General features: G+C 37.3%; 1 protein-coding gene across 2 annotated transcripts in view; it reads right to left on the reverse strand.

Annotated features, from left to right (window-relative positions):
• PCDH15 (protocadherin related 15) overlaps nt 1-18,335 on the reverse strand; it is a 1,495,046-nt gene that overhangs the window by 87,617 nt on the left and 1,389,094 nt on the right. For both annotated transcript variants that reach the window (XM_020978669.2, XM_078150714.1), the window contains one exon: nt 15,397-15,524. In XM_020978669.2, coding sequence (XP_020834328.1) covers nt 15,397-15,524 — 128 coding nt within the window. The remainder of the gene's footprint in view (nt 1-15,396; nt 15,525-18,335) is intronic.

Raw genomic sequence — 18,335 nt, forward strand, 5'->3', positions numbered from 1 at the left:
TGTGCCTTCTGGCATGCCCCTCTTGCTTCCTGGGCCTCAGTTTTCTTATCTGTTAAATAAGAGGAAGGACTAGATGACTTCTAAATTCTCAATAACCCATCCAGGTAGAATTTCTCAGGGTACTGATCTCATCTCAAAAGGGAGTATGTCTTCTCTAACCATGTTCTCTGACAAATCAAAGAGAGTTAAAGTATTTATGTAAAACCCCTTTATTGCTATCAACTTTGGAAAAAGAATCATCAGGTCTCTGATAAAATACTGACAAAAATGATACCTCTTCTCCTTTATATTCTCAGCTTAGTATGGAATAGGCAACTTAAAGCACATTAATCTGGCCTTTCAAGGTTTCCATTGATCTAATCAGTGCTAAGGCCTAAGAGAATTGACTATCCCATTAAAGAGAGTAGGGAACTGACCACTCCTCTGTGATATGCCTTTAGTGAGAAGATAAATGACAGTGCATTTCAATGGTGGATTTCCCTCAAATGTGTATCGAGTCAGGAAACCTTTCTGATTCTGGCTTCTCCACTCCACTGGGGACAGAACTAGAGTTGGCCAAGTGTTTTATACTAAGATTGAAGAAGATTTCTGGAAAGAAGGGCCAGCTCTCTAGTTTTAAGAGCAAGGGTAGATGACTGAGTGTTTGAGCTGCCTTTGTCACTAGCTTATCTTGTGTTTGCTTTGTGTTGAATTTGCATTTTTCTATCTCAGAGCAGTGCTGGTGAAGGGGGTGGGGGATTGTCTGACCCTATAAGACTTTTGATGGAATCATCACGTCATAGGTTCATAGATCTAGAACTTGTAGGGACTGCAGAGATCATGGAATATAACCCCTTTACTTCATAGATCAGAGAACTGTAACCAGACAGCTAAGGTGAGTTGCCTGAAATCATAACCAGTTGCAAGTAGAATGATAAGCATTTGAACCAAGGTCTCATGCCACAAAAATTGGTGTTCTTGCTACACCATCCGGCCTTTCAGCTCATACTTAATGAATAGACCTTGCACCTAGGAGACTTGGTTCAAATCCTGCCTCTGATCATGTAACCGTAAGCAAATCACATAACCTTTTAATGCCTCAGTTTCCTAATCTACAAAATGGAGATATAACACTTGTACCATCTACATTCTTTGCAAGGGTCATAAAAGGGAAGCACATTTAAAACCTTAAGGCCTCATAGAAACTCAAGTTAGTGCTATCCTAGCTTCTGTCTTTCCAAACCTATAATTAATGGTAGGGACAGTAATTGCATCTTCCAATTGAATGCCCCCAAATGTCTTTGATCCCTGACAGTTCAATCACTGAGCAGGACCAAGGAAGGGGCATTGTTGCCCATGACACCCCACTGCAATTCTCCCTACACTTGTATCCCTCTCCTCCAGTAAGCTATGCATATATACATATCTCACCTGTGGCCTCATCTTACCTTGTGTGAAATAACCTTAATTCTACCCATGAGATGGAAGCCTAGTAAGACTTCTCCTGTACAAGGCACAATAGAAAGATTGGTCTTGTTCTTGGATGCTCTGTCTTCTTTGGCTTTTAATTGAAGACCTCAGAGGTTCCCAAAGTTATTTGCCCTACCACCTTCTTTTAAAAAAAATACTCAGTGCCCCCCCTCTGGAAATCTACTTTCTTTAACCCTTCAATGTTTTTTTTTAATTTTAATCATATATACATACACACACACACACACACACACACATATACGTATATATATATATATATATATATATATATATATATATAATTCTTTAAAAATGACTCATCTCAAATTTAATAATTTATTATAAATTGAAGTCTTTTTCCTGCATTGAATTTTTGATAATGTAATACTGCATCATGTAACCATATAGTATCATATTGTAAAAAGTCATTACACAAATATTACTGCCAATGCATACTGGACTTCCTGGCAACATGCAGCATTCTCGCTTGCCAACACCTGCTTGTTAAGACCTGTCAGCACACTTGAACATTGATTGATTATAACTTGCATTTTGAGTGCTTATTTCAGATATAATATAATCACTACTTTAACTCTGTTACACAACAGATGAAACTTGTACAGTTTTTCAAGCTTTTCTTATATTCTCTTCTTTCCTTGTGCTTCCAATGTCCCCTTATTTATATTCAATGGCCCCCAGTTGTACCCAAGGCTACTACTGTCCCCCTGGATCAGTCCACTGCCCCTAAGGGGCAGTATCCCCCACTTCCAGAACGTCTGGTAGAAATTACAAATGTTCAGTGGAAAGAACACTATCTCTGCAGCCATAAGGTGTGGGTTCAAATCTCACCTTTGATATTACCTATAATACCTTCGCCAAATTATTGAACTTTCTTGGGCCTCAGTTTCCCCATGTGAAAAATGAACAGATTGGATTAAATGGCATCTGAAATTTTTTCCAGCTCCAGACCTATGAGCCTATGGATGATAAGCTCAGTATGAGCTTTACAAATATTGACTCATTTAATTCTCATAACAATCCTGGGATTTAGATGCTATTATGACATTAAGGTAAAGACAAGAAAGATATTAAGCCTGAAGAAAGTTAGACAATGTGGATATGATTGCTATCTTTAAAGGATTGTCACTGGGGTAAAAAAAAATTGAAAGGTGTTTAGCCAAAGAGGGTAGAATTAGGAGAAATGGATCAAAGTCACAGAGAGGGCAACTGCGTTTGTTGGAAAGAAAGCAAAGTTTTCAAACACCTGGCATTATCTTAAGTGGAATAGAGTGCCTCAACAGGCAGTTATTTCTTTCTCAAGGAGATTAGGTGACCTGGTTGGGTATGTGGTAGTTGGGAGTGCTTTTGGGGCTGCAGGTTGGACCAGATGGATGCCAAGGACCTATCCTACACTGACAAATGTTTACTTTTAAACTTTAAACTTTAAAACACTTGTATCAGTCCACTTGCTTCAATTCTACCCCTTGCTTGTTCTTTCATATTTAGATGACACTCAACTTGGCTTGAATAATACAAGCCTCTGTAATCATGTTAACTTCCTGTTGCTTCCTATTTGGTCATCCCTTGACTTCCTAATTCCACCTAAATGATATTTTTTATTAGCTTTTCAATATTTTATATAATATATTGCATGTAATAGGTATTTATTCAATGTTTATTAAAATTAATTTTATTTAATTCAATCAATGAATCAATAAGCAGCAATTAGATGCTATTATGTGCTGAGAACTATACTGGGCACTGGGGATAAGTGCCCCTGCTTTCCAGGAGCTTATGTTCTTTCTGGACATGTACATATAACTATGTGCATGATCTATACAACACAGATGCCTCATTTTTAAGAGGCAGTTATTATGAAATGGGGGGATCAGAAATGACTTCATGTAGATGGTGATTGAATTGAGTCTTGAGGAAAACTAGAGAGTCTAAGAGGCAGAAGTGAGGAAAGGAATATTATGGCTAGGACAAAGACATGAACAAGGGAGATGGTATTTCTCATATGTTGAACAGGAAGACCAGTATAAGTGTAACATAGAGAATGTGCAGGGAATAACACGTAATAAGGTTGGGAAGTTAGATTGGGGCTAGACTGTAAAGAACTTGAAATACTAAACTATTTCATTTCTGATCCTAGAACTAATAGGGAGCCACTGGAGTTTATGGAGTAGGGGAGGATGGATGGGAATACAGAGAAAGTTGAGATAAAAAGAAACTTTTGTCATAGTCCAGGTAAAGGAGTGAGGAAGGAAGAACTAGAAAAAAAGAGGAACAAACACTGGCTTGGAAAAGATGTGACTTGTCAACTGATTGCATATGTGGCTAATTAAGAGTAAGAAGCTGAAGATAATATCAAAGTTTTAGTCTGGGTGACAGGGAAGATGGTGATGACCATGAGAGATATAAGAGGCAGAGATAAAAAACAGTCTGGTTTTCATATGAGTTTGGGATTCTAATGGCAAAATTCATTTCAAAACATCCAATAGGCATTGGGCCACATAGGACCCAGAGATCAAAAGAAATGTTAGAGCTGAATGCACAGATCTGTGAGTCATCTGCACTGAGATGTTAATTAAACCCATAAAGGATAGTGAAGGTATAAAATGAGAGAACATGTAGAAATATGATAGAGGACAGAGCATAGGAAAGAGATAATATCTCCCAGTCGCCATGGGGCTGGTTTGAAACCTAACCTCTCTTGATTCTTCAAATTCCTTCCACCAATGCTGATAGTTAGAATCTGTATTACAGATTCAGACAAATTACAAAGGAAAGCAACCATCATCAAGTTAAAGCAGGTAATGATTTAAAATAGAAATAAAGTTGATTTAAAAAGCTAAGAACATGATGGATAAAATTTATGGAGAATTTCTTTTATTCTCTTTGTGTCTTCCCAGAATTATAGAACTCCTCTGTCAAGCCCACAAAATAGAATTAAGTGATGACTTGAGTAATGAACTGGAGAATTCAGACAAAATTGAGTTTTGTTTCCCTGAATTATCTGGCTAACCAATTTGTAGAGTTGCCTTCAGTTTTGAAAGTATTCAGAAATTAAGAGTGTCGAGTATCATTATTCCTGCCAAGGGAGAATTTGGGGATATGAAGGGGGATATGGTCCTTGAAAATAATACAGGACAACACTCATGGCTATCTCTTTTGTGCAATATATTAAACCTCCTGCAGGATAATGCATGCTTAGCCTAAAAGATAATAACCCCCTGCACTGTTAAACATTTAATCATCTGAGAGACATGCAGACACTGAATGGCTTTTGGTCCCAATAGAGTTCAAGCATACTTTGAAATACACATTCTACCAATGGTCCCAGGAAAAGAAAAAAAAAGTCATGTGGCCATTCTATGAATAAACTACCCTTTCTTCATTTTTTAAAAAATTTCCAACAGCTTATAATGCATAGAAGACTGTCAAATCTCTATTCTAGAAATTCCTAGTTATGAGAGTCAATTACTTTTCCATTCAATTTCAGAAAAAGTTTCTTCCATTTTCTAAGCCCTTCCACAGCTTGTGCAAACTAAACATTTTCACATTTCCAGAGCTAAAAAGTATTTATCTTCTGAAAAATGCTTATTTGATGGATGGAACGCTGGAAGATCCTCTATTCGAGGAGAATGCCAGTAAGGTCATAGAGAGGTAAAGCTCTGTTGAGTTTGTTACCTGGACTGCTTGGAACTGGAAGGACAGGAGTATTATGTGGAAAATAGAAATTGGCTTATTTTTACAGGTTAAATGGCTATAATTTCAACGTGTCACACAGTCAGTTCATCATTATTTCAAAAGGAGATTTTTTTATCTGTATACTCCACAGAAAGCAAGGTTAAGAGAGCATTGAGAAAAGAACCCCTCATTTTTGATGTATTAGAAGGAGCAACACCAAGCCCAAACGGATGTCAGAATCACAGAAACTCAGAGTTGAAAGAAATCTCACATGCCAAATGATCCAATCTCTATTTGTTGAATTATCCCCATATAACAAACCCTCAAGAAGTCATTCAGCCTTTATTTCAGACCTTCAATAAGAGAGAACCCACTGCCTTCTCAGGCAGCCAATCACACTTTTGCAAAACTGTAATTGTTATGCTGTATTTCCTGGCATCAAGTGTAGGTTTGCCTGTTTTGCAACTTGTGCAGGTTTCTTCTGGTTTGGCCCTCTAATAGAATGTAATTCAACATGGTATCAAGTGCAGTGTGTCCCTCCTTGTAAGGCTATAGAGGACAGTAATAAACATCTAAAGGGGGTAATGCCATTCCCATTACTCTACATAGACATGCTGGACTGTAGGTATCACCTAAAAGTTGAGCTTCTGCTTCTTCTTCTTCTTCTTCTTCTTCTTCTTCTTCTTCTTCTTCTTCTTCTTCTTCTTCTTCTTCTTCTTTTTGTTTTTTAGGCAATTGGGGTTAAGTGGGTTGCCCAGGGTCGTACAGCTAGTAAGTGACAAGTATTTGGTCCGAAGCAAGATCTGAACTCAGGTCCTCCTGACTCCAGGGCTGGTGCTCCACCCACTGCACCACCTAACTGCCCCTAAGTTGGGCTTCTTCTTAACTCACCCTGGAGATTTACCTCCAACTAGACCTGAGGTTAGCATATAGAATGCTCTGGGCTCCAATTTTCCCCTAAATGTGTCAGAGTGGCAACCTGACACAGCCTTTTGGTATCTGAGCCCGTATTCAGATGAACTAGAGACTCTGAAAACATGGCATATACATGTATATTCAATGTACAAATATAGAGAAACACAATCATTTTGGCACTTTTTATCACATCTACAAATGACAGCATTTCAATTCTATGACATTTATGAAGGATGTGTAGGAGAATAGTATTTAGAAATCACCCAGCTCCTGGCCATATGAATAGATGAATTAAAAAGTATTCATCAAGCCTTACTATGTGCCAAGCACTAGTGATGCAAATAAAATGCCAAAGACAAACCCTGACCTCAAAGACCTTGTATTCCAATGAGGACATATCACACCAGGTGGAGTGGAGCTTATACTTTGCTGTCCGTATGATAGATTACAAACAAGGTGAGTGGAGGACAGCTGTAGGGCTCTCGTGGAAGTTTCTTCCATTTTGAATGCACCCTAATTTTTAGGAAGTTCCCCCCCTACCATTCAGGCTCAATAGATCAATATCTTTGTCACTCCCACCTGCTGCCCCTGGTTCTGTCCCTTAGGGCCAAGTAGCACCAGTCTACACCCTCTTCCACTTGACAGCCCTCAAAACACTTGAAAAGAGCTGTCATAACGCTGATAAGTCTTTTCTTTGTCAAGCTGAACATTCCTTTTCCTTCAAGCACTCAGTCAATTAGAAATTATGAATGGAACCTCTTAGGGCATGCACTGGAGCCCCTTCCCTTTCCTGGTTGCCCTTCTCTGGTTGCTTTCCAGCTTAGCAAGAAACTTCCTAAGATGTGCTACTCATACTTAACCTTGGAAAGAATTTCATTCAGTCTCTTTAATTTTATAAATGACAAAACAGGGGCAGAGATTAAGTGATTCTTTCAAATTACATAACTATTCAGTCGTAGGGGTAACGAGGCAGCACAGTGCATAGTTTGCTTAGCCTGGAGTCAGGAAAATGTGAGTTTGAATCTAGTTTCTGACACTTACTGCCCTTGGCAAGTCATTTCTGTTTGCTTTAGTTTTCCCATATGCAAAATGGGGATAATAATTCCCTCCCATGGTTGTTATGAGGTCCAAATGAGAGAATATTTGTAAAGCACTTAGAATAGTTCCTGGGACATGGTGGGTGCTACATACATGTTGTTGTTGTTGTTAGTGAAGATCTACGACCGAAACGCAGGTATCATCTATATTCTCCTATCTTCCCCAGCCATTTACATATACAGTCAATAGAAGGAATCATTGAAGAATATTTTGAATGTTGAATACTTACCCCAGATCAACTGCTTGGCTATTTGAGGCTTAAGAACTACTTAAAATTAAGTTCTTATTCTTTTTCTAAGTTTTCTTGGGTTTGGGGTGCACTCCCTTCTGACCTCTGCCTCTTCCAGATTTCACCTCAAGCTTTCTTCAAGTTCAGCTCAAGCACTGACTCCTAGAAACCCTTACCTGACTTGGCCCAGCTGCTGGGCCCTCTGCCCACCCTCACCAATTTATATTTACTTTGTCAATATTTTACATATACATACTCATTTACTTGTTATCTCCCCTTGGCGGTAAAACACAAACTTCTTGAGAGCACAGACTGCTCTGATATTGTCTTTGATATAGCCCCAGAAGCCTAGCATAGAGTTCAGAACACAGCAGATGCCCAGTAAATGCTCTTTGACCTGACTTGGAATCTTTCCTCAGACACTTACTAGCTATATGACCCTTGGCAAGTCATCTCACTTCCTTAAGACTCTGTTTTCTTATATGTCAATGGGGATAATCATATCACCTTCAGAGAACTGTATCAAATGAGAATGTGAAAAATGCTTTGTAAACTATACAATTAGATGAGGTTCTATCATTATTATTATTATTATTAGCAATCTAGCAATTCACCAACCTTAATAACTCCATGATACAATGTTGGAAAAATTCCCAAAACATATTGGAATTCAAGCCAGTGTCAGAATAAAAGCATCAGGCACTTTTGCAGGATTCTGAATGCCTGAGATCAGGGCCAAGAGATGTCAGAACTCACCATCTTGATTCCCCAAAGAGAGCAGAGAACAGACACAATTACCTTATTAGGACCTGGCAACTGCCTACATTTTTGCACTTAATTAAGCTAATGAATAAACCATATGATATTTTTTTAGCATAAGCAGTGGCAATGACTTGGGGGAAATGAATTAAATAAATTAGAAAATGTGTTTCCCAAATTGATCTTCCTTGGACTCCTTACAGAATGCACACCATCAATCAGTTGGGATCCCAGAGTGGCTGCAACTTTGGAAAATCAATCGTGGTACAGTTACTGGCCTCCTCACTTTTCAGAGGACTCAACAGTTCCTTTTAATTTCTATCAAGTTATACAAAGCCAGTGATTTCATGTATTACTTTATGTATACATGTATATAGATCCACACATATATCTACTTACATATATGTAGGTATATACATTATATATAGACATACTTAGGTTTATAGGCATGCTTATATCCTCATTCTTTTAGGGAAAATTATATGTGTACATGCATATATATGACTGTATATAAATACACACATATGTAAATATACATATATATGCACATACATACAAAATGCATGCACACACACACACACACACATATATATATATACACACCTATATGTGTATATCTATATCTATCTATCTCTATTGCTATATCTATATCTATCTATCCATCTATTTAGGGTTATAGTTGGAGGCATTTAGGATTGGGGGCATCCATATGTGTTCATATATGTATACCTGTGTACATACATGTTTCCACATTTACCACACATGTGGATGTGTGTTGCACATGTACATTTGTGCACATGTATGCACGTCAACACATCTTGTGTGCATATACACACATATCTCTATGTATCCCTGCAATGCATATACCTATATTTAGACATAGATATTTATAAGAATCTCTGTATCTATATATTACTGTATGTATATATGTATATATTTATATATTAATGCATGTACATATGTTTGGATTAGTCATGTATCTATCTCTCCCCTAGTACCTAATTCCCTTATGGTAAGAAGTATACCAGGTGCCTTCAACATATGTTGGGCATGTTGGGTTGAAGCTGGATATAGTGGGAAGATATGGCCCCATAGAAATAGCAAAGATCCTAGGCAAGTGGTTGGAGGATGCTTCTGGGACCATAGAGATGATGGTGAAGAGGGAGGGTGAGCTCATCCCATTCTACTTAAGGACTACAAGTGCTATCACCCTTCCTCCCATTCTCCAAATTCAGACCCTCTCTCCCTACTATTGCTAAAGCTTTGTAGATCAGCTTTGAATTTGATGTGTCAGGTCAATGCTTGAACTGCATGACTAGCAGTCTAAAAGGGAAAAGAAAAAACAACTTAACTGCATTAAAGGAGCATCTTGCTTGAAATGTTTAGATATATGTGTGTGTGTGTGTGTGTGTGTGTATATATATGTATATACATACACACACACATATATACATATAAATATGTATATATGTGTGTGTGTATATATATGTATATACATACACACACACATATATACATATTTATATGTGCATATACATAAACACATATATCTACTTGTGTGTCATGGATTGTCTGAGAAGAATATGATTTCTTTAGCCAATCAGTTGCCATGACCTTTGTTCTGGTTGGTTGGCTTTGTTGTTCTGTTTTTCTGGACTGATTGGCTTGAATTCAGCCACTCCAATTCAGAGTGAGCTGGTTCAGTCTCCTTGTCCCTTACACTGAGAAAGCAGGCTTGGAGTATGACAGCCTTGTGCTCCAGCCTTCCCTATGACACACCCTGACTGTGGGAGCCTGAGTAACCTCTCAGTGAGACAGGAAGAATTCTGAGACTGTCAGTAACATACTAAATGCTGACCTACATTGAGAGAGGGAGTTTCATCACCTATCACTGGGAGTTACCAATAGCAATTAAATCACAGGTCTGAACAACTACCATAACAACAATAAAAGAAAATAAAAGAACCACCAAACAAAGCACTGGGGGTTTGATGTGCTTATTTATATTTCCTGCCTCCCTTTGAAAAGCAATTCTCCCACATCTGGATGCATCTTCTTTCCACTTTTGTCCTTTTGAATCCCCAGCTTTACTTGAATGACATCTCAGGTTTCAACTTCTATATTTGACTTTTTTTTTGCTAGGTAATAAGGTTGCGTGACTTGCCCAGGGTCACACAGCTAATAAGTGTTATATGTCTGAGGCCAGATTTGAAATCAGGTCTTCCTGAATCCAGGGCTGGTACTTTATCCACTGCACCACCTAGCTGACCCTATATTTTACTTTTTTGTAATACCTCCTGCCTATGCCCCTCATTTCAGTCCTTATTCTGTTTTGAAATTGTTTCATGCTATTTTAAAAATTCTGTCTTTTCTTACATATATATATATATATGTATATACATATACATATATGTATATATATATTATATATATACATATATATATATGATTTGCATGCATATATTTTTTACATACATAGATTTTAGATTTGGAAGGGCCTTTAGAGATCATCAAATGAGGAAACTAGGGCATGTGAGGTCAAGTGACTTGTTTAGGGTCACATAGTTAGTAACTGTCTGAGGCTGGATTTAAACCCAGTTCATTCTGACTTTAGGTTTTGCATGGTGTGCCCACATCCAATAAGGAGCTGTGCTCTATGAGAAAAGCAGAATTGCAGTAGATCAAAGAAAATATGAGATGCACCCATTTAGAGATGTCTCCCCTCCAAATGTTCATACAGACTATTTGTGCCTATTCTATGGTAGAGCCTTCTAAGCTCATATTGATCTGATCAGCCACAGACACACACACACAGTACCTCGACCCCAACATAATGATGTCATTACAGTCCTCTTAGAGAATGATGGGCAGCATCCAACCAAACACATTAAAATAGTGCTTGCCACATAGTAGAATTAATACATGCTAGATTGTGACATAAAATTTTGTAAAAACAAGGCTTAAAATGAACTAGACAGATCTTGTGAACACACTTGCATTTGTCATAGTATCATAGTGCAATGGAAAGAGCTTTGAGTTTGGAGTCACTGGACCCAAGATCACATCCTAGCTCATATGATGTCAGGCAAGTCGCTAACACCTGTGTGGGTTTCGCTAACCTCTTGAAGCTTTAGATCAATTGTTTATTTTTATCTGAATTTTTACAAATCAAAATCATAATTGTATTTTCATCCAATTTTTCACAAGTGGATACCTTGCATTTCCTCTGTCATAAATTCAAGAGAACAACAAAAAGCATAAAATAAAAATAACATAGAATGTTTTATTAGCTAGTTTCAATATGAGATTTAACTTTTAATCTACATTAATATTCTTCAAATATCACAATGATATTGAATCCATATGGTGTTCTTGCCAAATACCTAAAGTTTGACTTTAGGTCCTAAGTCATGATGGTATTAATTATCCTTATCTGTTGAAAATAGTGGGTTTTTTTAAAATCCTGGTTAGATATATTCTAGTTATGAAAAATAAATGGAAAAAGATTGTATTGGTAGAAAATTCGTTTGTTTGGGAAACTTTTCATAGCCTCAAAGAGGATAGAAGTACTTAAATAAATAACTGCTCAGGAAGAGGAAGAGAAACAAAGCAGATTAAGAGATTTAGGGGTTAACACAAGGAAGCATGGTGAAGTGAATAGTGCATAGGATTGTAAGGATATCTGGAATGTAGCTATAATTTTCCTATCACAAAGCTGGGTGGCTTTGAGTAAGCCATTTCCCTGGACATCAGTTTTCTTATCTGTAAATTGACTGGGTTGGATATATCAACCTTTTCTTGAGGGCAAGATCTATTCTTTTTTCTTTTTTTTTCTTGTATTACCAGAACCTAGCAAAGGCCCTGACACATCACAGGTGTTCAGTAAAGTTGAGCTGACCTGAAAAATTCCTTTGTTGTTCCTGCCAAATTCAGCTTTTTTTGGACAAAATAAGTCACAGGACCAAAGAGAGAGGAAACACAAGATGAAGAGGAAAAAATGGACCTTAGAGATCTACAACTGCCTAATTTTTGCATACAAGGAAATTGATAGGTAGAGATCTGATGTAACTTGGTCAAGTTTACATGAAGAGCCAGATTTTAAACACAGGTTTTCTGATTTTGAATGCATTGCTGCTCCCCTCATCATATTACCTTGGGGATTTTTTTTACTGCTACAATTGGGTGTGGGCCAGAGACAGAGGGACAGGGTTTTTCTGAAATAATGTCTACTGGGGTATGGTACATTTAAAACAATCCCATAGTTAGCTGGCTAATTGAAAGTATGGTTGTGATTCTCAACCTGACTTGCTTCAATGCTAGCTATTATGGTCTGCCTGTTGCCAGAACAGAATAAATGTGCTGGACCAAAATCCATGTTTAGAAGAGGACCGTGAACAGAATATCAAACTACAGGTTAAATTTTACTTAATACTCTGAGAATCTAGACAGCACTTACTCTGAAAAACAGCTAGAAGTACCTCAGCCATGCTTTACCTCACTCATGCATGGACTCATTCTTTGTATTTCTCCTTGTCACTTGTCAGTGTGGGACACCTTTCCCCCATATTTCTAGTTCTGCTCTAGGTGTTGTGTTTACGCTCCCTTTAAAATGTAAGCTCCTCAAAGGCAGGGGCTTGTTTGCTTGTATTTGTATCCTAAGCACTTAGCACAACACCTAGCACATAGTAGACATGTTATCTTCCTTCCTTCCTTCCTTCCTTCCTTCCTTCCTTCCTTCCTTCCTTCCTTCCTTCCTTCCTTCCTTCCTTCCTTCTTTTCTTCCTTCCTTCCTTGCTTTCTTTCTTGCTTTTTCTTTTCTTTTCCTCTTTATTTCCTTTCTTCATCTCTTTCCCTGTTTCCCTCTTTCTCTGTTTTTTCTCTCTCTTTCTTTCCCATTAGGAATTCTATATTATAACAGATTCTCCTTCCTCCAATCTTTGATCAAACATATACACATATCACATAAAATAATTCATTATCTATACTTGTCAATTATGTGAATCTGAGGATATAGTCTGCTATAGAAAATAATCTTAAGAAGCCTATTTTCCCCTTCTCATGTTTTCATCAATGATTCCATTAACCTGTACATAGACCTTTCCGTGCAGATTTACAGATACAGAAAGCAGGCATACTGATGGGTGCATGTTAATGTTATCTTGATTGCTTTTTCTCGGCAGTGATATTCTACATGACTTTTTGAATTTTTTGTATCTTCCCTTCTTAAAAATTGAATCTCCCATGCTTTTAACATTCTTCCACCTTCAAAACAGAGTCCCTTCTTCACACTTCAAAAGAACTGGTTATATTCCATGATACAATGTAAGCTTCTTGAGGGTAGAGGCTATCTCATTTTTACTTTATATCCCCAATGTTTAACACAGATTTTGGCATATAGTGTATACTTAAGAAATGTTTGTTGACTGGTTCATTGATTATATGTACTTGGTTTTGTTTGAAAACTTTCCCTGATTTCATTTTCTTATGTGTTATTTCCACTTCTTCATTCATCACACAGGGTACTGAAGTGAATGGTGTAGATGTTCTCTTCTCATTATTTGTGGACAAAGATGGAGAATCTGTTTCACTTCACTTCTCATTAGCGTCTTCTAGGTTCGTTTATAAAAATTATTCAACTGATAAAAATTACTCATTTGAGACATCAAACTTTCTTTTCCTCTCTTTTCTCTTTCCCCTATTTTTAATTGTTTTGTTAGGCAATACTCCCCAAATCTCCCTTCACTCTCTTTTGTAAGGTTTTGTGTGATATTATATGTTAAATAAGCATTGCCCTTGATTGTCATATCTTTCCTCTTAGCAAAGAACTTAAGTGTTCATTGGTTGAGGAAATGGCTGACTTTGGCCTCTTTGTGTTATGGTAACTTTTATAATAGTTAAATTTCTCTAAAAAGTCAGAAAAGCCTGTGCTAGTATCTAACTCATGGCTTTATTTTTATCCATTTCTTATTTGTCATAGTCAACTGTTTATTTAAGTGCCTTCTCTTACTTTTTCATCCAAATTGCTATAAACATAAATTGCTAATTATTATTAATATTATTAGCTATTAATATCTTGTAGAGTAGACTCCTTTATGTCTTCCTTCCCTTTAGCAACCTGACGAAACCTAGAGATCCCTTCTCAGAATCAGGTTCTTAAATGCATAAAAGAAAAAAAGTAGTTTAATAGATTAAATAAAATACATGGAAATACAGTTATTAAAATTTGTTGAAAATTCAGAGTCACTCATTTACATCTGTCCATAGAACCCAAGTTAAGAACCCATGGTTTATATTCACTCTGGCTTTTCCTCAGATTCTGATTGCCCATATCACCATCACAAATCTATCTCTGCTTTTTCTCTTGCTTTCTAATTTCTTTGGTAGATGGAAAAGGATATGATATTGTCTTCAGATACTTAAAGGAAGGATCAGACTTCTTCTTAGTGACAGTGGGCAGAATAAGGTTCAATGGGTAGGACTTGTCAAGAAAGAAATTTAAGATAAATTTATAGAAAATCTTCCTCATTGATTGAAGGCTCCTGAGGATGTTGGAAATTATTGTCATATTGGATAAAGAAGGGATTCTTGTACAGTTATGGGTTGTACGAGATGACCTCTCAGGTTTCTTCCAGTGTGGAGACTCTGTGTTTCTTTTCCTTCTCTCCAGTTTTTTAAAGGTCTTTCTCAATGATTATAACTTCCCTGTTCTAAAAGTATCATGTCTTATGCTGATTTTTGTTCGTTTGCTTTTTGTTGTTTCTGCACCTTTTCTTGCCCATTATAGCTATTAAAGGACCACTATACTCCAAGGATATTAACAATAGAGCTGAGAGCTAGATGAGGTGTCTTAAAATCACACCAGAAAAGAACATGCATTTGAATGTTTAATCTCACATTCTCTCACCCTGCCCCAAAAGAACAGGTACATCAATATATTTCTTCTCTCTCTTATGGTCAATGAGGAGTTCAATATAATATTTTTCTTGGTATCGACATTTACATGAAAATTAATGTTACCTGAACATATCATAAACTAAATACTTGTTCCCATTTTATGGATGTGGAAATAGAAGCAATGAAAAGTTACTGATGATTTAGGTTCCATAGTAAGTAGATAAGAGTCAACTCTAGAAACATTTCGGAGCCAGAGCGTCGCTTAGTGAATATAGTCTTGATGACATTCTAACATTAAGGTCCACAGCCATTTGATGTGATTCACTTTACATTTGTTGGCTTATTCTAGAACCTCATACCTTTACTCTGAGCACAGAGGAAAACATCAGTGCTTCTTCAGACACTCCTCCGATGTACAACTTTTTCTGAAAGACCGGAGCATGATCATTCTCATCCTGAACCTCAATGTACACTTTGGCTGAGTTGCCTGGGAGGGAAAAAAGAATAGGTTTCTGTTGCATACTCAAGTGAACAACCTTATTTTTTATAGACTATAAAAGGGGGACACCGTGGGTTACTAAGGACATTCATTACTATTATATTACTATTATTTTTTTTTCTTTAGGGAGGCATTTGGGTTTAAGTGACTTGCCCAGAGTCACACAGATAGGAAGTATTATGTGTCTGAGGACAGATTTGAACTCAGGTCCTCCTGACTCCAGGGCCAGTGCTCTATCCACTGTGCCACCTAGCTGCTCCTCATTACTATTTTTTTTTTAAAGAAAGCAGCTCAGTGATAGGGTTTATTACTTAATTATTTAAAGTCCATAGATCGGCTACTCTCAATACTGACCTCCCCACCCCACTGGGGTAACACTGGCTGGCAGTAATGCATTTTATTCCAATATATGACTAGATAAATTCTAGTGGTACCTTACCTGCTGTAATTTTCAAACTTTTCCATTTCCATAAACCTATTTGAGCTACAGCTTGATTTCTCTTCAGGATCATTGACCAAAATCTACCTCTACCTACATGAATGGATATCTATAGCTGTACCTCTATGAATAACAATATCTATACCCACACCTATATCTATGTTAAATATGTGTGTCTTTAGGGAGATATTGTTTATAGCCATATTCTTTATATTTTTTCTATATTTCTCCACATTGAAATTGTCAGGCTTTCTGGAAGACTTAGGTTCATGTCCTGCTTCTGACACATCTTGGTTGTATGGGCCTAGGCAAGTCACTTAGTGTCTTCTTGCTTCAGGAAAACTCTAAGTTTCCTACTAGGACCTCTATAAACTGGTAAAATCATAGGTCTAATAAAATAGGTCTCTACCTCTCCTCTCCTCTCCTCTCCTCTCCTCTCCTCTCCTCTCCTCTCCTCTCCTCTCCTCTCCTCTCCTCTCCTCTCCTCTCCTCTCCTCTCCTCTCCTCTCTCTCTCCTCCTCTCCTCTCCTCCTCTCCTCTTCCTCTCCTCTCCTCTCCTCTCCTCTCCTCTCCTCTCCTCATTTCATTTGAATATATGGGTATATACATATATATATGTATGTATATATATATATACACATATATATGTGTGTGTGTGTATGTGTATGTATATATGTATGTATGTATGTACACACACACACACACACACACACACACACACACACTTCAGTTTACTATGCCTCCCTGGCTGGCTCACTGTCATGGCCTCTGGGAAGTGACGAGGTTCAATGTCCACATGAGTTGTAGAGAGTTCACAGTCTGTATGTGTCAGTAATAGGACTTGACTCAGGCTTCCTCTCCCTTATGCTACACAGACTCCCCAAAACCATTACGTGGGGAATGGCTAAACTTATTGTAGTCTGTGAGTGCTATAGAATCTTTCTGTGCTGTATGAAACAACAAATATGATAGATACAGAGAAGAATTGGAAAGTTTATAGAAATTTATATAAAATGAAATAAATAAAACCAGGAAAAATAAGCACAATAATGATGATAACATAAATGGAAACAAAAACAACAAAATAATCTGAACTGATTTTGCAAAATTACACTGCCCCAGTTTGACCCAAAGGAGAGATCCAAGAAGACGTTGCCTTCCTCCTTCTCCCTCCCCTGCCTCCTCATGACTGAAGAGGTGGGAGACCCCGAGTGTTCCACATTGCATAGAATGTCATACTTTTCTGCTATGTTGGTAAGTTTTGGTGTTTTTTTTTCCTTCCTTTTTTCCTTCCTTTTATATGAGTTCAACTTTCTAGACAGGGGTGATGAATGGATACAGAGGGAAACAGGCATTGAAAAGACAAAAAAATCAACATTTTTAAAAATTAGCAGATTAGTTAATACCTGAAATTAATCTTCCTTGTTCCAAAATGACTTTTCTGACACTATAAAATGCTGCCTCTCATTACTGGGAGATATACATGCATATAAAACATACTGACATATTTTGATTCATTAGATTGCAACTACAACTTTTCTTGGATTTCAGTTTTGAGAATCTCTTCATGTACATCTTAAAATAACATTTTCTACAGAATAGGGAATATGACATTTTATTTGCAGTATGTAGGCTAGATTTGGGGGTAACCTGTACAGAATAGCCATAGATAGAGAGAGCCGGGCTAAGACTCTGGAAAACCTGACTTTAAGGTCTGGCTCTGAGCAGCATTGACTGTTTTACCCTCATCAAGAACCTTTCACCTTTCCCTCAGGCAAGCCCTTAAAACTCAAAGGTGCAGAACAAACAACCAATTAGGAGACATTATTTATTAAACCTGTTTTGTGCCAGGCATTGAGATGTGTGAGAGATGTCAAAACAATACAGAGGAAGTAGAGTTGATGGTAGAGGAAGTCCCTCCCTAGAAGTTCCCTTAATCAATGAAATCACAGGCCACTTTAAAAAATTCAATATCTATAACTCAGTTAATTTCATCAGGAATTGTGTATATGAGTGTATTTGTGCTTGCATGTGTGTGTGTGTGTGTGTGTGTGTGTGTATGTGTTTATTCTGTCTATAAAATGCTCCCAATGACTAAAAGCCAATAATTCATAAACATAGGAAATATTTACATGACATATTTGCTCACCTTATATTTGCATCTCTCTCTATCATCTCTCTCCCTATCTATCTATTTAACTATCCAATCTATTTGATTATCTTAGGAAATGTTTGTACCTAGAGAATGAGTCACATTCATTTGGCTGTTTCAAAGAAACAACGAGAGGTTTGGGGATGGTCAGTGTAGGTTCATGGGTTTTTGAGCACTGGTCCTGAAACAAGGAGACTTGCTACTTCAG

This window comes from Phascolarctos cinereus, unplaced genomic scaffold (genome assembly GCF_003287225.1).
Source record: "Phascolarctos cinereus isolate Bilbo 61053 unplaced genomic scaffold, phaCin_HiC Scaffold_3;HRSCAF=262, whole genome shotgun sequence".
NCBI lineage: Eukaryota > Metazoa > Chordata > Mammalia > Diprotodontia > Phascolarctidae > Phascolarctos > Phascolarctos cinereus.